This window comes from Poecilia formosa, unplaced genomic scaffold, assembly GCF_000485575.1.
Source record: "Poecilia formosa unplaced genomic scaffold, Poecilia_formosa-5.1.2 Scaffold56, whole genome shotgun sequence".
Lineage (NCBI taxonomy): Eukaryota > Metazoa > Chordata > Actinopteri > Cyprinodontiformes > Poeciliidae > Poecilia > Poecilia formosa.
Genome location: NW_006799995.1, coordinates 1,362,159 through 1,384,173, shown reverse-complemented (window position 1 = coordinate 1,384,173; position 22,015 = coordinate 1,362,159). Strand labels below are relative to the sequence as shown.

Genomic DNA, 22,015 nt, shown 5'->3' with positions numbered 1-22,015 from the left:
TGACGCATTCTGATGCAACGCCGTTTCCAGTCATAGCCCTCTTCCAGCTCACTCCCATGTTTTAAGGAAAACATTGGAAAAATAAATGGAAAAAAAAAATGGTACGCATGCTTGTAACGCTAGATGTTTTAAGAAGATTCAACAAGGTCCAAAAGCAAATCGTTTATGCATGCACGCTCGAGCTGAAGCTTCTCGTCAATACTTCTCAGATGAAAAAAAAGAAAATAAGAGTTCTCTCCATATTCATTTTCTCTTGCCAAAGAACCCAAAACTCTCGTGACCTTGAGAGGCTGAACAAGTATAAGAGAAAGACATTTGCTTTCACTTTTGATACATCTGAAAGTGAGACCGTGTGGGTAAATTCAACCCGTTCAACACGGCAGTCGTACGCGTTCGTGTGGTGGAGTTGGTGCATGCATGTTGTCCTGGTTTAAACTCTGCCATTCCTGCACTCTCACATTATCATACAGAGCAGACGGAGTGCGTGTACTGGGTAGTAAACCTCTCCGCTGCTCTCCAACAGCAAACCCCCCCAACACACACACACACATACACCTCTCTTCCTCCTCCCATCTCATCTCCTGCCGAGCTCCCTGCGTGTAATCTGCAGACTGCACACGTACTCTGCCTACCTGAGCGGGAGTCTCTCTCTCTCTGGGTCCACCGGTTCGTGTGTGTGAGCGTACGTGCACACGCGGCGGCAGGCGAACGGAGACAAGACAATCTGGACGCATCGTATATGCAAAGTGTTTCCTGAAAGCATGAGAGTTTGCCTCAAGTCTAAATTCAGAAGAAGAAGAAGAAAAAAAAAAGTGTGCACTTCACACACTTGTTGGTTGATATTGTCAACCAACAATATCTGTAGAATCTGTCAATAAGACAATCTTTGAGTCTGGATCCCACTGTGTGCAGCAGACAGCAATCACCTTAACCGGAATGAGCCGGGCTTATGTAACGTTCCCTGTGACGGCCGACACAAAACAAGCCCTGCTGCGATGGGTTAGGTCAGCCAGAAAGCAATGGTCTAAAGCCTTTCTGTACAAACTAATACGTTAACCTCACTCAAAATAATGTACTTTGAGTTATGCTTAAGAGAAGCTTCAGAAGCTATTCAGACACATTCAGTTTGTTTACATTAGGTTTGGTTACAACTTCCAAATCCAGGTGGGTTTTTATGCCACACGTGTCAAACTGAGGGCCTGGGGGCCCAAATGTCATGTGGCCCCTCTAGACTCCAAATTACAACTCCCTCCAGTTTTTCAAAAATGCACACAATTCACATAAATTCAACAGATCCCAACATTTTTCAGATTTTACTGACATTTTTTCTCTCAAATTTGGCCAAAAAACATTGGGTTTCAGTGACTGCCGCCCTGATGTCAAGTTATAGTCTGTGATCGATACGGCGAATAATAAAAAGCCGCATTTAACATCACACATTAGCGCAAATTTTGTAAAAATTATTTCCAAATATTTCTAAATTAATCACAGAATCCTGGATGGACTGATCAGTGCGAAAAGATGTTCAATAGTATTTAATTTTAAGAAACGCTTAGTGAATGCTGAAATAGCTATTTATTGATATTTTAGAAATTTAATGGGTTTTGTCAATTCATTCTGGGACAACCGGCTCTTTTAAGAACATTCAGATTTTTGATACGGCCCAAAACGAAGATGAGTTTGATGCACCTGGTTTATGAGGCAGACCAACGTAGAGCTGCACAAATAGAAAGTGGAAGAAAAATTATTTGTGGATCTCAACAATTTCTATAAATAATGATCTGATCAGATTCACAGATGAATTTAGGTCTGGACTTTCACCAAGTCATGCCGACGCGCAAAAACGCTTTGATCTGTACCATTGTTTTGCAGCCCCAGCTGTAGTGAGTGAATCTCTACTTTATCTTTCTATCAACTCTTTCCCTGCCAAAGAAAAGCATACCTCAGCATGATGCTGTCATCACTGTGTTTTACAGCAGGGATAGAGTCTTCTGGATGACGTGCAGTGTTAAGTTTTCTGCCACACATATTTTGTTTGCAGGCCCAATAGTTCAATTTTAACCTCGTCTGACCGAAGCAACACCTTGTCCTTCTAGTATTCATTAATTTGAGTAAATTCTATAGACAACTGGTTTCACTGGACTTTATTCAGCCCCCTTTGACTATAGTAAAGCAAATGCATGCCACACCTTTCAGATTTTTGTCTGAGAATAAAAAATTGAAAGCCATGTATCGTTTTCTTTTCTCATGAAATGCAATGAAATGTGTGGCTTTAACATGAGCAAATGTGACAGATATTGAAGGCACTTGAAGTTTCTAAAAGACAAGTTTGAGGACAAGCCAAAGATTTGCTTTTTACAGATGAATGTCAAACTTTTTAATTATTTATTAGAATCTAAAAAAANGGCCGTGCAGGCAGCAGGAGAAGAAGCAGAGGCGCATCTACTGAAGGGACAGCGTAGAGTAGTCTGAGACAGACCAGGGACTGCTTCAAACGGAGCGCTCCCTCTGCTTGTTATAAAGCAGACCACATGCATGTCATCTGAGGTTCTCTCATAGGACAATGTTAGGCTTGCGCTCTTGCATTATCATATTTAAATGGTAACATCTGGTGGAGCTGGGCGTGTTAATCGGTGAAACCTCAGAGGTGTGACGGGGAAGGGTTCGCTATGTGTTTTTCAATGTCTGCGACCTCTGTAATCATCAAAGGCAAGTTTGCTGCTGAGAGAAAGTGAGCAGTTTTATCATCTATTGTCAAGCAAACCTTTGACTGAGGAATGTTTCTGAACGCTGGAGTTCAAAACATTATATTTGAAATATTGTTTACTTATTCATGTATGGCAGAAAGAGAGGGAAGAGTACTGAATTCGCCAACCTTCTGACTCCTGTGTGTTGATATATTTTTAAATGTAAAATTGATTTTACTTTGTACAAGTGAACTCCCATACAAGTAGTTAATCAGCTAATGAAAGCTTTAAGAACATTAGCCTTAAAAGTCCAAATCCATCCACAGGGCAGCATTCACACCAGCTTGACCCGCTGATCGTAACGTCCAAATGTTTTCCGTCTTTGGCAGGACTGTTGAGCTGCACAAGCCTTTCACGGCACTCCAGCTCTGCCCATGCAAGACTGTAATTGTGAAATTTGAACGGGTCCTCTGGGGGTCAAGACACAAAAGCCAAGTTCACGAGCCACTAAATTTCACCTGTGCTCAGCCAGAGCATCCAACTGTGTGTCCGTGAAGACACAGACCGATCCTTGACCCAAATTAAGGCTCTTACTGATAATGACAGCAGCTCCGATAACCATAGGTAATCAATAAAAGATTAAGGGAAAGTCTGAGAAAAATGTGTATTGATGGTTTCCGTTGTTACTGAAAGGGTAAGAGGATGTCACAAGAACTTTTTCCTTCAGTGGAACGATGGATCTTCAGGTTGTGCAGGGAAGTGAAGCTACTGCTGGCTATGTGGAGATGCTGCAGTGGGCAGCCCTTTATGACTGAAAACCCTTTATGATTGAAAGCCCTGGGCTGTGCAGTGGTTATTGAGTCTTTTGTCAGAAGGGGCGACACAGTTCATCTTACAAAGGACTTCTTCCAGGGGAACCAACATCCCTGTTTTCAAAACTCCTCCATGTTCCCCTGATCTAAATCACATTAGAAACAAAACATTTGAAACTAGACTGAAAGAGACGTTTAGAAAAGCAGATGCCAGATCCAGACCGTGGATGTCCTTCATGAAGCCATCTTCAACACATCGAGCAATGACTGCAACACTCGCGTCAAGAACGACTGAACTAACTTCTGAATGGGCCTAAACCATACTAGTACTTTCTTTGATACCTCTAGTTCTGTTTAAAGTTTTTGTTTTAACTAATGAGCTGATGTTTCAGTTTAAACGTCGGTTTCAATAAACTGCTTACTATGTCTTTTACCTTGTGCTCCAATTTCGTCTTTTTGCATTTTAAAGTGAAGTTTCCAACATGGTTACAATCCAGCAGCGCGAATATGCAATGCTCATTGCTTTTTTTATTTTTATTATTATTATTATTAATAATAAATCAGGAGGCATTTTAGAGATGTGAAACATTGACTGAACTGTTCTACACTGATTGTTACTGGGGGGCTTTTCTAGACACTTTTATGAAAGCTCAATTTTATATGCGAAAAACAATAAAATTGAGTTTCTTGGTTTTTCAAAAAATGATTCCTAAAGTCTCATCGTGAACCAACTATTGTCCATCGTGTCATCTCATGTTTCACTCCACCTCTAATATTAATACATTCTCTTCCACATGTGGACAGATGTGCGTTGGTGTGGCCTTACGCACCTTTGTATTAAACCAAAATGATCAAAACAGGTGATGGAAATGAAGCATACGCAAAGTGTTGACTGCCGAGGCTCTCAGCTGTAGAGCTCACATGTAGCAGTAAGGGTGGTGACCCTGAATAAATTGCCTAGTAATGATTCATATCAGGTGATTGTCTGTCATATGCAGTGGTCAGCCAAAGGGCAAAGGCCTCGGTGGCACGGCTGCCCTTCACAGCCTCACATTAGGCTTTACTAATTTGCACGCAATTAGCTTGGCTGCATGAGAGGCTGCCTGAAGCCTCGGGGTTTCAGAGAGACCGATTTAGTCAGCACCGACTGCACAAGTCTGGACTGTGTTTTGTAAGTGCTGCATACATGGTTCACATGTCCTTTTGGTCTAAAATCCCTAACTATTCCTTCATAAAGATGAAGTCGTAAATTTCACTATGAATTTATCTCAACAGCAGGCTAATACAAGAAAGGAGGACACAAAGGATGAAGGAGGGGAAGCAAGGAAGGAAGCTCACATGCAGCAGTAAGAAGGAAACGAAGAAGGAGGAATGGATGGAGGCCACAAGACAGGATGCAATGAAGTTAGGTAGGAAGGAAGATGAAATGCAACATTTGGACACTAGAAAGGAAGGGATGAAGAAAGGGTGAAGTGAAGTAAATAGGAGAACTAGGCAAGCAAGCTACAAGAAAGGAAACATGGATAGAAGGAAACCAAAAGAAAGGAAGGGAGAAGTGAAACAAGGAAGGAGGGCACAATAAGAAAAGCAATGGAAGGAAATAAGATGGATGCAAGTAAGGAAAGAATCAACAAAGAGAACAAATGAAAGAATAAAGGAAGGATCAAATTAATGAAATGAAATGAAGGACAACATTTGAGAACAAGAAAGAAAGAGGGGAGCGGGAAGGAAGAAGGAAAGGAATCAGTGAATGAAGGATAGAGAAAAGGAAATATAAATAAAACAAAGGACAGAAAGAATGACACCACAACAAAAAAGGCAAAGAGAGAAAGAAGAATGGGAGAAAAGACTAAATAAAGGAAAAAGGAAGGAAGGACTCAAAAGACAGGAATCAGGAAACAAGACAATTAGAAAAAGGAACAGGAGTGGCACTCTTCACTACTTCTTAGATGACTTGCAGAATACTGATATCAAGTTCCAGACATCGTCATACCCACATATGGAAATTACAATTTAAACATCTCAATGTCTTTTTAAGCTTTCAGATTATCAGCATCATTTTCATCATTCAACTCAGTTGATTTTCTGAAAAATGCATCACAACATGAACCCAACATAATCTGTGGTCAGAATTTAATCAGATTTAGAAAAGAATAAAGAAGAACTGCCTTTTTTTTTGTTCAAACTATGTGAATAGCACCTACATTGCAGACTTCAAGAGCTTTTATTCCTCTTGCTTTTAAGCACAACCCAACAGAAACAGAGTCTTGCAGTGAACGGGGCCCATATTACTGCCTCATTTTCCTGTCATCCTGTATAACAACACAAGGCGACACAGCGGAAAGGAAATTACAGAAGAGACATTGCATATCAGGAAGGACAGGATAAACGGAAGATCCACAACTATCCAATTTATCTTTTTTGTTAAACACGGCTAACTTTTATGATCAACCACTTTAGTTGCCTTGATTTGTTAAATATATAAATATGTATCTTTGTTTTCTAAAGTACTACATGCTTGCATGCATTCAGAGTTTAAATTATGATCAGTATAATTGAGAAATTATTTTTTTTAATTTTTTTAATTAATTTAAAATGTTTCATTCACACCACCATTTCAGTGGGCAGTTTGAGAAATCTTTACACACGCTTTGATAAATCACTCGTCCATGTATTATCTGTGAGCATCTCATCAGTTCAGGTAAACAACCCAGGATATAAATTACTGTCCCCGACATATTCATATTTAAAAATCTGGGTAGAAAAAGCAATTCGTCATTTAGAAAGTTGACCGTTTAGAAAGCTAACCGCGGCCTCAGGTGGAAATCACGAAGGAGTTCTGCTGTCATGTTTCCCACCAACCACTTTAAAACAGGCGGCCCCAAATCACAGAAGGGCAATACGATTTACAGTTTCCCAACTGGGACCTTATTTTTAATGCAAATATTGATAGTCATGAAAATATTTCTGAAAAAGTTTTAATCTCTTTGTAGTTGTCCTTTACTTGCTGTAAAAGCCAGCACAATAGACGGACACCAGCTAATCATTTGTTGTTTTAAACTCCACATTATCTACTGATCTCCCTCTTCTTGGTCTTTCAGTCCATTTCCAAAGGGAACTTTGCTGCATAAACTAAACAACATCATCAGCTTTCTAAATGGAGATTAAAGGTAAATGGTTAGAGTAAACTTTTAGTCTGTTATTGAACTAAACAAGAAAAAAATGTGACCGATCAACTCCGACAGGTAGCTCAAGCTGTATAAAAATCCCAGAAAATAAAAATGTCTTGTTTCTTAAATGTGTAAAATCTTGTATGCTTTCAACCAGCCATACACCTAACAGACCGACAGCAGAAGCCAACAGTTTGAAATCTAGGCCAAAATATATCTACGTTTTGAAATCTGGTGACAGTGGTGAGGATAGAAAAGGGTGCCTCTGATAAAGGAAGCTAAATTATATTGAAAATACTTAAAAAAAAAAAAAAACACAGGATGAATAACGTAAACCTCAAAACTTATAGTTTGACATAATACAGTCTCAATAAAATGTTGAAGTAAAACCCTCCACTTATTCATAGAAGAATAAAACAAAATTTAAATTGCAGGACATTATTTTATTTTCCGATGCCTCACCCCTACAAGCTGGCGGCAAAAGGACAAAGACAGAAAATGGGAAACCTGCAGTGGACGTTGGTGTCCCACTGTGTGCTCATTATAAGCTGTAGTCAAGGTGGCCTCGAGAGTGGACCGACACGTGGACCAGATAGGGATGTTTGGGGGTTTTTTAAGAGGAGGGTTGGGGGCAGTGGGGGCAGGACATGTTCGAGCACAAAAGCAGGGGAGTGAGAGCGAGGCTGGTAGAGATAACATGGGGGAGATAAAAACATTCCAGAGATACTAAATAACACCGGTATGACGCATTCTGATGCAACGCCGTTTCCAGTCATAGCCCTCTTCCAGCTCACTCCCATGTTTTAAGGAAAACATTGGAAAAATAAATGGAAAAAAAAAATGGTACGCATGCTTGTAACGCTAGATGTTTTAAGAAGATTCAACAAGGTCCAAAAGCAAATCGTTTATGCATGCACGCTCGAGCTGAAGCTTCTCGTCAATACTTCTCAGATGAAAAAAAAGAAAATAAGAGTTCTCTCCATATTCATTTTCTCTTGCCAAAGAACCCAAAACTCTCGTGACCTTGAGAGGCTGAACAAGTATAAGAGAAAGACATTTGCTTTCACTTTTGATACATCTGAAAGTGAGACCGTGTGGGTAAATTCAACCCGTTCAACACGGCAGTCGTACGCGTTCGTGTGGTGGAGTTGGTGCATGCATGTTGTCCTGGTTTAAACTCTGCCATTCCTGCACTCTCACATTATCATACAGAGCAGACGGAGTGCGTGTACTGGGTAGTAAACCTCTCCGCTGCTCTCCAACAGCAAACCCCCCCAACACACACACACACATACACCTCTCTTCCTCCTCCCATCTCATCTCCTGCCGAGCTCCCTGCGTGTAATCTGCAGACTGCACACGTACTCTGCCTACCTGAGCGGGAGTCTCTCTCTCTCTGGGTCCACCGGTTCGTGTGTGTGAGCGTACGTGCACACGCGGCGGCAGGCGAACGGAGACAAGACAATCCGGACGCATCGTATATGCAAAGTGTTTCCTGAAAGCATGAGAGTTTGCCTCAAGTCTAAATTCAGAAGAAGAAGAAGAAAAAAAAAAGTGTGCACTTCACACACTTGTTGGTTGATATTGTCAACCAACAATATCTGTAGAATCTGTCAATAAGACAATCTTTGAGTCTGGATCCCACTGTGTGCAGCAGACAGCAATCACCTTAACCGGAATGAGCCGGGCTTATGTAACGTTCCCTGTGACGGCCGACACAAAACAAGCCCTGCTGTGATGGGTTAGGTCAGCCAGAAAGCAATGGTCTAAAGCCTTTCTGTACAAACTAATACGTTAACCTCACTCAAAATAATGTACTTTGAGTTATGCTTAAGAGAAGCTTCAGAAGCTATTCAGACACATTCAGTTTGTTTACATTAGGTTTGGTTACAACTTCCAAATCCAGGTGGGTTTTTATGCCACACGTGTCAAACTGAGGGCCTGGGGGCCCAAATGTCATGTGGCCCCTCTAGACTCCATATTACAACAAGAACTCCCTCCAGTTTTTCAAAAATGCACACAATTCACATAAATTCAACAGATCCCAACATTTTTCAGATTTTACTGACATTTTTTCTCTCAAATTTGGCCAAAAAACATTGGGTTTCAGTGACTGCCGCCCTGATGTCAAGTTATAGTCTGTGATCGATACGGCGAATAATAAAAAGCCACATTTAACATCACACGGTGCAAATTTTGTAAAAATTATTTCCAAATATTTCTAAATTAATCACAGAATCCTGGATGGACTGATCAGTGTGAAAAGATGTTCAATAGTATTTAATTTTAAGAAACGCTTAGTGAATGCTGAAATAGCTATTTATTGATATTTTAGAAATTTAATGGGTTTTGTCAATTCATTCTGGGACAACCGGCTCTTTTAAGAACATTCAGATTTTTGATACGGCCCAAAACGAAGATGAGTTTGATGCACCTGGTTTATGCGGCAGAATAACGTAGAGCTGCACAAATAGAAAGTGGAAGAAAAATTATTTGTGGATCTCAACCATTTCTATAAATAATGATCTGATCAGATTCACAGATGAATTTAGGTCTGGACTTTCACCAAGTCATTCCGACGCGCAAAAACGCTTTGATCTGTACCATTGTTTTGCAGCCCCAGCTGTAGTGAGTGAATCTCTACTTCATCTTTCTATCAACTCTTTCCCTGCCAAAGAAAAGCATACCTCAGCATGATGCTGTCATCACTGTGTTTTACAGCAGGGATAGAGTCTTCTGGATGACGTGCAGTGTTAAGTTTTCTGCCACACATATTTTGTTTGCAGGCCCAATAGTTCAATTTTAACCTCGTCTGACCGAAGCAACACCTTGTCCTTCTAGTATTCATTAATTTGAGTAAATTCTATAGACAACTGGTTTCACTGGACTTTATTCAGCCCCCTTTGACTATAGTAAAGCAAATGCATGCCACACCTTTCAGATTTTTGTCTGAGAATAAAAAAATGAAAGCCATGTATCGTTTTCTTTTCTCATGAAATGCAATGAAATGTGTGGCTTTAACATGAGCAAATGTGACAGATATTGAAGGCACTTGAAGTTTCTAAAAGACAAGTTCGAGGACAAGCCAAAGATTTGCTTTTTACAGATGAATGTCAAACTTTTTAATTATTTATTAGAATCTAAAAAAAGAAAAAAAAAAAAAAGTCAAAATGTTTGCCCTGCTGCTTTTCTGATTTATTCAATAGATTGTAAGTATTGTACCAGGCTTATTAAAAAGCGGCATAGCTCTGCAATGCCAGACCGAGAAGAATATCTCAGTGCCACCGGTGTGTTAATGATCTTAACAGGATTCAGTCACACACATACACAATCAATACATATCATGCTGTAATTATGGGGTACAATAATATGCTGGCGCTCCAGTACAACCAACAGCAGAATGCATTCATGAGCAGCGGAAAGAAAAAGCCAAAAATTGTCTTGGTAACCTTTATCACCTCTCTGGAGACAAAAAAAAAGAAAATCTAATTGATTGAATGTGCAGGTGAAGGAACTCTGCCAGCAAAAAGCCCGGGCTTGGATCATAACCTTTTTGTCTCCGTTTCTGGCATGCGTCTATGTTCAGGGAACGGTGCGTTCAAGATTACAGACAGGGAACAAACACGAGTTTGTGAACGCAAAAGAGAAGAAGAGACGAGAGGAGTGACTGACGGGGAGGGCTGAGGGAGGAGGAGGAGGAGGGGAGGAGGTTTGGTGGAGTGCAAGCGCTCAGGAGATGAAGATGGAAAGTGAAAGGGAAGAGAAATAATGAGAGAAGAGGAAAAACGCTCCCACTCTCAGGGAGATGAATTGGTTCATAGTTTGCAGACAGCCTTTTCAGTGCATCAGTCGAAGGACTATATCCATCCCCTTCTTCACTAATAAGCCACAGAATCCCCAAGACACAACCACGGGGATCTATTCATTTGTCTCCAATAACAGCGGCACCTTTCTGCTCGTATTAGCCAGGATTTGCATTGCTACATTTGCATAAGGATTTAATAATGTCCCCTGAATGAGACAAAATGCACCTGTCAATCATTCTCAGTTCACTAAAAGGTTTCCGTGCTGTTTAAGGCAACAGCGGGATCAGTCGGTGCGTGGCACCCCGAGCACCATCAGTATGAGTTTCATAGGATATGATGCAATCGGTAGCCAATATTAAATCCTCTTGTTGAGTCAGACATGCTTAAATGTTAGCAAATAAAAAAAAAAAAACGGGAAATGTTAAAGTGGAATTAAAATAATTCAACTCCTACTATATTTCATATTTATGGTATATAAAACATCAACATTTGAGAGAAATGTGAAACAAGCAAACGGACCTTAGTTTTCAGCGTTTTTGGGAACGTTTTAGACCTTCAAGCTGCAGAAATGGATTTTGTTCTTCTAAGGCTGTTAGGAGCTGCAGGAATGCTGTGCAGGGCTGCAAGGTTTTTCCGGCCGAGAACATCAAAGAGAACCATAGGGTCACATACATAACAGTAACGGTGATCTTAGAGATTTGGCAATGAGATGAAAACCACAAGCTGTAAGTACTGCCTCTTATGGAGAAAGACAGTGGGTGCCAAGATCAAAGCAATATTTAGATAGGTTAGCTCGTGATTAGACCATCAGTAAAAGTGTGAAGAAGAAGACAAAAATACAAATGTCCAGACTGAAACTTTAGGAGCAATCGGGTATAGAATAATACACCAAATACACTCTACAAAGGTATTAATGGAAGTGTGAAAAAACACACAGAACAGGCACAACCAAATGTGACAAAACCAGAGAAGGAGGAAAGAATAGTCACATATAATCTGCAAAATAAAGATCCTTTAAAACACAGTTTCCCTACAAATGAACTGAATATCATGAGATTGTTGGAAACTATGATGTACTGGCCAACTCTAAAAAAAACACGCTAACCAACACTTTCACTAAGAACCCCAAGGATGTAGTTTTATTTTATATTGTGTTTTTTCAAGATGGAAAAGGTAAACAATGTCAAAGAGAACAAGCAGAAATATTCTTTTGGTAGAACTTTAGCTGAGTACTACTTTAGCCATGCTGAGTACTTTCATGTTTTCAGCAGTGCTGCAAGTGAGAAGGACAGTTGCTTTTCAATGGGGCAATATAGACATTAGTGCCCCCTGCTGGTACAAGAGTTTTAGACTGGAATGCCACAGACTATAGAGACTCTTATTTTTTTTTCAAAAACACTGAGAAGAGAGAGATATAGAGAGAGATAGAGATAGAGAGAGAGAGAGAGAGAGAGAGAGAGAGATAGAGAGAGAGAGCGAGAGAGAGAGAGAGCGTGCAAACAGGTCAAGACTCATTGCAGCATAACCTACACGGATATTAGAAAACTCAGAGCTACACAACATCAGCAGAGCATTGCAAACTTTCATAAACAATATTGTGAAGCAAAACTATAATTCAAAGTTCAGCACATCCTGAAAAGCACCACTCAGCAATATTCAGATGACTCGGATGATTGCCTTCATAGGAGTTGATGATCAGTGTTATGGTTGCTATATTAGTATATTATACTCAGACAAACAAATAAAAAAAATCTAAATGTGGAGTTGCCCCTCTTGCCCTCTCTTACCTTCCAGCCGCTGCCTGCCTCTCTGTAGTAAGGAAAGTTGTCGCAGATCCACTGGTAGATCTCACTGAGCGTCATCCGTTTCCGCGGAGAGCCGTTGATGGCGAAGGTGATGAGGCTGGCGTAGCTGTAGGGGGGTTTGCCGTCTCTGTGCTGCGCCGCTTCCTCTTGGTCCAGTGTGGTTCCTGGATCCAGATGCACGATCTTCTTCCCCAGGCCGTGCCCGGGATGGTGCATGTGGTGGTGGTGGTGGAGATGCCCAAGGTGACTGTGGTGGTGTCCCATGTCTGCCTTCTGGATGGCTGCCCTCATGCCGAGCTGAGGAAGCCAGTCCATGGACGTGAGGCTGCTCTCCAGCTCAGAGGTCATGGTGCTCGATGCTCCGGGTCAAGAAAAAGAAGGAGAGGGGCTTCGGCGACGTGGCGTACGGAGGGATCTTCTGCGGGCTCACTGAATGGGTTCCGTGCTGCAGTCTTGGCTCAAGCCTAGGGAAGAACAGGAGGTTTATTTACTATGCCTATTCATCTTCCTTAGCTGGAGCAGAAAGCAGACTTGGCAGAGACACATGGATGTCAACTTGTACATTATTTTCCACATTGGGTCTAGCTTTGTATAACAGAAAACAAAATATTTTGGCACTTTCATCACTTCGCCTTCAGCACCGCACATAAATATGTGAGAGAGGGATATTAAAAACTGTTTATCATATTGTTTCCATTAATTATACATTAAGTAGCACAGTAGTTCGGGGGCTTGGAATGAGATAAGTTTCTTACTCTTCCCATTTCCTTCCATCTTTCTTTTGGCCAAAGCATCTGGGGAAGTCAGCGCTCTGAAAGGTAAAGTCCTCCCCTTGTGCATGTTCACAAAATCTTCATCTGGCGACCGTGACGGCGGCTGATGCTGCTGCGGCTGCAATGTACAAACACAAAAACCACACAAGACGGTGAGCTTGCGCTGCCAGACGGCTCTCATAAGATATTAATATCGCACAACCGTTCAACTGGCCTCGGCATCTGTCCAGCCTGATTAAAACCTCCTCTCTCTCTCTCTCCCTCTTCCCCTCTGTGTTGTGTCTGTCTGGATTGGCTTAAAGTCCATCCCATCCAAGGTGGAAACAGCAATTGGATCTGCACAGTGACTAAAAGCTGGGGAATTGTTTTCACAAGTGTCTGCCAAAGGGGGATGGCGGAGTGGGGGGCAGCTCAGGAGGAATTCCAACCCTCCGGAGGAGCTGAAAGGCTCGTCCCCTTTCCTCTGTCTAACACACCAACACACATCTCCCTCTCTCTCTCCGTCCGTCTCTCTCTCACACACATACACATTTTCATTTTCTTGCTTGACGTGCCTCTCTCTCTCTCTCTCTCCCAACAAGTCCGTGCCCACCTCTCTGTCCCACTCAGTCTCTCAGATCCCTGTCAGACAGACGCATGCAATAAAAACATATGCTAAATAACCCTCGGCCTCTTATTATTGTAGCTTTAAGCAGAACACTCACCCCAAAAATATTTCCTGAGTCAAACTTAGCAACAACCCTTATTAAGGGTTTTACAAATAATTTTGCCGTGAGTCATAGCTAAAAAAAAAGAAAATAATATTGTCCATGCGTGATTGTTTTGAACTGTAGTTTACCTCGGCTGGACTGAAAATGCCAAGTTGGTCTTCAGAGAAAATGCTTTGATTTAACTAAAAGTTCATTGTTACCCACTTTGGTGGGTAACAATGAACAACAGCATCTAATGCTGTAAAAATAATTTCACAGTATATTAAATAATTCCCATTTAATTCAATCAAAATGAAGTCTAACATATTAATTTTTAAATGTACAAATTTGTAAATGAAACAAGTCGTTTCATGTTCAATAATTGAACGTGGAACAACTTTTGCAGTCTTTTTGGTAACAAATCCTACCTAAACTTCCTCATTAGACTTTAACTGAAGGTTTTAGTTGATTCAGCCATTTCCTCACTTATTGTGTCCAGCAGAGAACATTAAAACTATATATTTCAAAAGGTTTTAATATTAACAAACGTAGCAATTTTGGTAGGGAAAATTGCTGTTGGGAAAATTTCTCTGAGCAGGAATTCTGTATCAAGTTTTGCCACAATAACAGGGGATTTTTTTTTTCTTTTAAAAATCTAAACGCATACATTTTAAATGCAAGAGCAAGATTTATTTTCTTACATGTTATAATGTCCTTACCCTCAAAGTCTTCTCTCACTCAAAAGAAGTACCTCTTGCTTACAGATATGCTTGTTGTACAGATATCCTCTGCTCCCGTTTAAATCCTGCTCCACTCGCTCAAACTCTCAGGGAAAAAAAAACCCTGTACTTTCAGCTCTGCTCTCTCTGCTCAGGGATACCTCTGGAGTGAACTCTTATGAGCACTACAGGCACACCAAAAGGAAGACAGTGATGTTACAAAAAAAATAAAAAAATAAAAAAATCAAACCCTCGTTCTTTGACTGCAACTGTTACCAGGAAGAATTTCCACTTTGCTTCAAGAGAGAGCAAAGAAAATCTGCAAGCAGAGAAAATAATGAAGTGCAGGGTTCAAGCAGAAGAAGAACATATTTGTGTAAGAGGCCATAAGCATGCTAATCAGGGTTAGCAATTCTGTAAGCAAGATTCTTTTAAGACGTTTTGAGAGAGAGCAGAGCAATATGAGAGTGATAAAGGAAGTTGAGCCATTACGTTGAAAAAGTATGCTCTTGTTTTTTGAAAGACAAGCTATTCGATTTTATGAAAGCAACAGTAAAGGTGCTTGTTAAGGGATATGATGCCAACTGACAAAGTAAAATAACAACTGGCTGCCTTAAAAGTTGCTGGAAGTCAGTAAATAATGTTATTACCTAATTGGATAATTGGCTAAGGGCATTGAACTGCAATTAATGTTGTGGCAGAAAGGAGTATTGAAATAGGTTGCAAGAAACGACTTGGTAAAAAAATACCTGTGATGTCACAACTCCAAACTTAAACTTTACCGGGGCTTAGAACAGACTTGCATTCATATTTTACTTTATATGATTAATTTTATCTCATTGTTTAGTTATTTTTTCTGGCTTGTATTTTGTCCTAATTGTTCAATTAGTCACGGTAAAACATAAAAGTTCCTAGTTCATTTTAAAAATTAACTTCATCCAACTAAAACAATCTTATTAGCAATGTAACAAATTTCACAAATTTGTATTTGGAAATCCAAGCTAAAATCTACCCAAGTTGAACAACTAATCACTGTTGAGCTAAATTTATTGCTTAAACTTCAACCGTTTAAGCAATAAACGGTTGAAGCTTAAGCGAGTTGACGAGTAAAAGAAAATATAATAATAATTTAAGGCCAGTAAAGAGTTAACAGTCTTGGAATGGAATTAACATCTAAATCACAAAATAATAAAATGAGAAAAAAAAAAACAACATCTAACTTTCATCCCAATCCTATGCGCTCACCTTCATGTGTCCTTCAACAACAAAGAGCCCAATGGCCCACACATCCTCTATTCATGCAGTAAATGATAAAGGTGTGAGAGCTTCAAAAAGCCTGCCAACAAAGATAAAACACGTTGGTTTCGTTCCACCTTTCCCCACGGAGAGCCCTAATATACCAACATGATGAAGACGAAGAAGAGGGGAAATGCCCAGCATCTGAAAAGTATCTTGCTTTAATTACATGAAGGGGGAAAAAAAATAAATAAAATAAAAACATGTGTAGCAGCAGAAATCATAACGCTAAACAAGTCAGGCAGAGGGACTACGCTGAAAAAGGAACCAAGAAAAACTCAATAAGGCTTCTTCTCCTTCAGGCCTCTCCACTATGCAAGAAGTATATCCAAACATCTTTTTTTCTTTTTTTCCCCAAATCCCAAGAAGCCGTCTTAATTACTGTGCCTTCCTTTCTTTTTTTTTTTTTTTTTTTTTAGGTTTTAATGTCGGTGGGTAGGTGGGATTTGGGTGGTGACACACAAGGCACAGCACAACAAGTGCTCATTTTCCTCTCATTACGAGGAGGCTCGAACTGCAAATCAGCCTGCCACAAGCCCCGACCTGCTGTGCTGCCGCTGCTGCTGTTGTTGAGAAGTTGCGGAGCGTGGGATGCCTACGCGGTCGCACATTGTGATGCTTCGCACCGCTAGCCTGTTGAGGTGTTGAGACGATGAGTAATAGCATAGACCAGCGAAGGAAAAAGGGGATATGACTTTGCTTATGGGTACAGGGACCCTGCTGGGTGGGTAGACACAACCAATTACCTTGTCGACTCCGACAACTGGTCCCACCGTGACTAAGCAAACCTCAACGCTACACCTTTTATGTCTGATATCGGTCGGGTTTCGTATCAGCACGGTTCTATACAGGAACATGATCGCTGCAGAGAAGACATGTCAGAGAGCAACAGCAACTCTATTTAGTTTTGACAGATGACTAATGAAGTATGCACTGCAGTTAGGGTGCTGCTCACACGTCACATTAAAAACCAATCCTAAGAAAGTAACCTAGTTGCTACTGTTTTCGTCCAAGTCAAACTGTCTCAATTCCAACACTTGACTCATTTAACTACTGAAGCCGATTTTCAGGAGAAATTCTTGGTTTGTAACCTCTGGCTCCCAGTAGGGAGAACACAGCTGAGGACTTTCTTTTGTTTGTTTTGTATGGGATTGTCAGGGAATTGGCTTTATTAAGGCCAGCATACAATTTTAAAGTGATAATAGGTAAAAAATAAATAAATAAATGAATAAATAAATAGTTTTCTTGAAGATTTTCTTCACCTTCACAGATTTTGTTGATAGAATCAATTGATGATTCCTTTTATGTAACCAATTAAAATCAATATATCTATAGATGCTACCTGAAACCCATCTATCCACAGAAACCCATCTCCAGCAGTCAGTGGGTGGGAGGCAGGGTATGCCCACTAATCACGAAGCAACACAGATGGACAAAGCATGAGAGCACACATGCACTCACACCTGATGAAAATCTAGAACGAACAAATAGCCTCAACTGGACTTGAGGAAGGAAGCTGGAGTGCCTGAAGAAAATCCACATGAGCACAAAGAGACCACAAAGACTTCACAAGGTGTTGGCAAGCAAAACGGTGCTAGCAGTCGTTTGTCAGTGCATAAGTTAGAATACCCTTTAAAAGTTTCCACACAAGGTGCAGACTTGAATGCACCTTGAGATTATATGTGATAGAGTAACACAAAGTAGCACATTTTACAAATAAAAATCTGTACAGTGCAACATGTGTTTGTTTTCAGAGCTCTTAATTCTGATACCCCTAAATAAAATCCAAGGCGACCAACTAATAAATCGAGTTTATCTGAATGTAATTTCATCTCTGTTTAAATAAAGTTGTTCGGTGAAGGCCTGGAGAGTGTTAGTGAACAAACAGTAGAGCGAAAGGAACATTTCAGACAGGTCAGGAATAAGATTGCAGGGAAGTTTGAAGCCGTCTTGGGTAATAAAACAATATTCTAAGCCCAATCTATCATAAGAATAATGGGAAGGGTATGTCCCATTTGCAAATCTGCGATGACTTGGTCATCCATCTAAACTGAGAGGCTAGGCAAGTCTGTAAAACAGCCAAAAGGGCCTTAGTTTTCCTGGAGGACCTGCAGAAAGTTCATTGGAAAGAACTGGTTGACAGCACAAGGATTAGCTATCCATTCCACAAACCTGATCTTCACCAAACAGCAGCAAAAAAGAAAGATCAAAGAAGCCATGTTTGGTTTTCAGCCCGCATGTGAAATTATCTGTGTGTCAGGTAACAGTGCAACATGAACAAATCACAGCTAAATACAGCTGTGGCAGCAGTTAGGACTCTTTTCTGCAGCAAAGACCAAGAAAACTGTTTGGAGTTGAAGTGAAGATGGATGGAGCTAAATATAGGATAATCCTGGAAGAAAACCTGTTAAAAGACAGCAAAAAAGAAATTAAACTCCCTTCAACAACCCTACACATACAACCAAAGGTATGATGGAATGGTTTAGCTTAGAGCTGCACAATGCATCAAATCACAGTTTGAACTGTAATTTCAATATGTGCAATACTGCATGTACAAAAACTTCTTGGATGCAATATTTAGTAGGCTGTGACATTTCAGGAGCAATGCAATAAAACTTTCACTTTCACTGCCTGTCACGCCCACACCTGACACAAATCTTAGTGGCCAAGATGCTCGCGCCACAGTTCATGCTGGAGTCGTAGCAAAAAAGAAAAGTGAGGAAAGTGCGAGTGAATTGCAACTGATATCAACATAAAATTCAACAATAACATTGTAATTTCATGCCATTGTCATCTTGTGACGCACGAGTTTAAGCCCAAGTCTCAGCTGTTTTAGAATGGCCCGGTCAAAGCCTAGAGCCTAAATCAAGTTGAGAATCTGTGGTAAAAAGTGAAAAATGCTGTTCGCAGATGTTCTCCATCCAAAGTGACTGAGCTTCAGCTAATTTAGCAAACAGGAAGGGGAAAAGATTTTCACCTCTAGATGTACAAAGCTAGTTGTGACATACTCGAAAAGATTTGCAGCTGTAATTCAAAATGTAGTTTTACATAGTTCTGACTCAAATGTGTGACACAAATTTGGGATTTGTTATCTAAAAAACTGCACTTTTAATAAAGAGCAGCAACCAAATGCATATGTGCTTTGGGTACATAATGCAAGCAATCAACTTCAGTATTTACTAGCTAAAAACCTTCTTGATTTAATTGTAGCCTCACTTTTTAGGAAAACCCCTAAGCGTAAATGTAAGTCATACATATTTATCTGGGTAAGGCATAGAAATATTGAGTGGAGGATGCCTAGGTAGCAATTATACTGATGCATTTAAATGAGCAGTGTGAATAGTTTTATTAGTTCCACAGAAGTAGGAATAAGTAGAGGTTAAGATCACGGTAAAAGATGATGATTTCAGAGGGTTACGATCAACTAAACTAAAAGAAACATGAAGTAAACTTTTCCAGCTTGACTTGATGGAGTTCATAAAAGAAATTACACGCATTTTTTTTTTGTTTTGTTTTTTTGAAAAGAGGATATAGACATTTAAAAGCAAAAAAAATCGTTCTTTCCTCTTCTCTGAAAATAATGTTATAATATACCACTCTGTGTGCTGTGGATAGCGCTTTGATGACTGTCCCTTTAAAAGAGCTGAGTGTGTGTGTGCGTGTGTGTGATTGAATGTATTCACCCATTAGATTTTGTAGCTGTTATGCACTCACTCAGCTGTATGCATCACTAACAGCCAACAGTCTCCCGCTGCTAGCAGGCTTTTAGACTGAGAGAGGGGGCTTTACAGTTCTGCATTTTAATAGCGAACGTTCAATGGAGTGACGGGGGATGGGTGAGAAAGGGGAGGGTGGTGGCGAGGGATGGGGAGCCAAAGGAAAGAGGCATCAAAATATTTTCAGTGGAAAATGAAGAAATGACAAAATACCCACCCGGAGCGCGCAGAGCAGAGGGGGTTTCTGGAAAGGACTTCTTTCTGGCAAGAGCAGGGCTAATGTGTCAAAGAAACTCTGTAGGCATTTTGAGCGCTGACATGTCAAGAAGTGTGGGCCATTCAAAGGAGAGAGGAAAAGGTCCAAAAAGCCACATTGAACATCTTAATTACTTTCTGCTTCGGCAAAACATAACCCTGAAAAGGTTCATTTATGAGATATCAAGGCAAATCAGCTGCCCCCAGCGTGGCTGCTCGCGCGCCACTAAATGGAGCTAGGTTAAGCAATTATCATTTGATACGCGAAACCTGGAGAGGCATCAATGCAAGGCACTACTTCAAAGTCGGCAGCCTTCAACAGACTGGTCAGGCTAACCCGTCTCTGAAAGGGAATAAAAAGATGATTAATACAGAGGCTCATATTTTATTGGTGAAGGAAAATTTTCATTAGCTGCCTGATGTCGACCAAGTTCATCCGTCAACGTCTTCATTCAATGTCGCGGTTCTTTCAGCTATAACAGAAAATCCTACTGAGATAAGGTTAAAAAATTTGGCATCTAAGGAATTCAATCAGTAACTGACTCTCACCAGCCCCAGAATGAAATATTTACCCGCTAAGCCCACACAGAACGCAACACCTAAAAAAAAAACACGCGCCGCGGTAGGAGTTAGCGACCCGCAAGTCTTACAGCAACCAAAATGTGGGAGGGAGAGGGGGGAGCGGAAAGCTACCAGAATTTGAGATTCTGACAACGGCGGAGTTAAAAAGGCATATTTTGTCATAAATAATACATAAGAGTGCAACATTCAGCAAACTCCCCCAGCGAAAGGTCCCAAGAGAGACAGAGATGGGATGCTGTTTGTGAACTCGTCCTTTGCACACACTAAAGGAGGCTATAGCGCGGCGCCACCGCAACTCAAGCTACATTCCCACATCCCAGCCCTATTCAGCGAGGACTAGTCCTCTTTAAAAATTCATTAATTTACAGCAAAAATAGATTAAAGCACCCAACTGTACCACCCTACAAAAAAAAAAGTTTGGCTTTGGCTTGTGAATAGCATAAATAATGGAAGCCAGCATCCTAAACCTCGAGGCCCAGGCTTGCAGGGATGGCTCGGGTTTTGTTGCGCTTAATAATAGAGAGTAATTTACATTTTTTAGAAGTTTTTACAGCTTTTTGATGCTTGTTTGTAATTGCATTGTTTTACATGCAAATTGGCCAACAATTGTTACTCATTAAAACATGAAGCAGTAAGAGTGCAACGCTCTCTGCCTGTGCGGGACATCGGGTTCACAATGGAAGCTCTTGTCGCTGGCAGCGCAGTGCCTGAGTTCAATCCAAATAGCAGCCCTTTAAAGGTGATCATCCCCCCCTATCTTATCTCTCACATCTTTCTTTTTGAAATCACAGCGACGCTTTCGCAAACTGAATCAAAGAGGATTTTGACAAGATAAAAGGATTTGCTGCATTAGAATTCAAATTATGTGTACTTTCCTGGGGACATGACAAAAATCACAGTGACTGGGAGCACTCAGGGAACTTAAAGGTACTTGAAAAGAGAGAACGCCTGCTCTAATGTGTCGTCAAATTCATCAGTTTAGAGCTCGGTGACACGGGAGTCTGTTATGTTGGGGAATTGGTGCCTTGCTAAAGTATTAGTACCTCTAAAACTTTTCCACATTTTGTCATGTTTGAGCCACAAAACATAATGTAGCTGGTTGAGATTTTATGCGGTAGACCAACACAAAGGGGCTCATATTTAGCGGGCGAATGGGAAAAAGACGACACATAGTTTTCAGGATTTTAAATAAAAAATTTGAACAGTGTGCATTTGTATTCTAAATATTTCCTATGAATATTTCCTCCAGGTCAAAACACAGCTGTTCCGTTTTGTGTAAAAGAAAAATAATATAACTAATGCTGCACATCAGCATGAACCCTCACGGTGAAGGAGGCAGCATCATGCCGTTGGGATGCATCACCTCAGCAGGGAAACAAAAGTTGCTGAGATTGTATGGAAAGGCGTACGGAGCTAAACATGGGGAAATAGATGATGCTTACCAGGACAAATTCTCAAAACACACAACAATTAATTGAGAATCTGTGGACAAACTTGGAAACCGATGCTCACAAACGCTCTCCATTCAGTCAGTTTGGCATCATCTGTACATTTTGTAATGTGGCATGTATTTGTATTTAGCTTAATAGAAAATCAGTTTCCTCCAATATAACAATCATGTTCTACTGTCACATAAAATCCCACTGAAATAAATTGGATTTTGTGGTTGTAATATGACAAAATGTGGTAACACTTTATTTGAAGG

At 40.5% G+C, this 22,015-nt stretch overlaps 1 protein-coding gene across 1 annotated transcript in view; it reads right to left on the bottom strand.

Annotated features, from left to right (window-relative positions):
• The window catches only part of LOC103138953 (forkhead box protein J3-like), an 87,090-nt gene that overhangs the window by 57,876 nt on the left and 7,199 nt on the right, over positions 1 to 22,015 (bottom strand). Inside the window, exons 2-3 of the mRNA XM_007553367.2 lie at positions 13,036 to 13,171; positions 12,263 to 12,744 (exon numbers count right to left, since the gene is read on the bottom strand). Of these exons, the coding sequence (XP_007553429.1) occupies positions 12,263 to 12,628 (366 nt within the window). The 5' untranslated portion in view covers positions 12,629 to 12,744; positions 13,036 to 13,171. The remainder of the gene's footprint in view (positions 1 to 12,262; positions 12,745 to 13,035; positions 13,172 to 22,015) is intronic.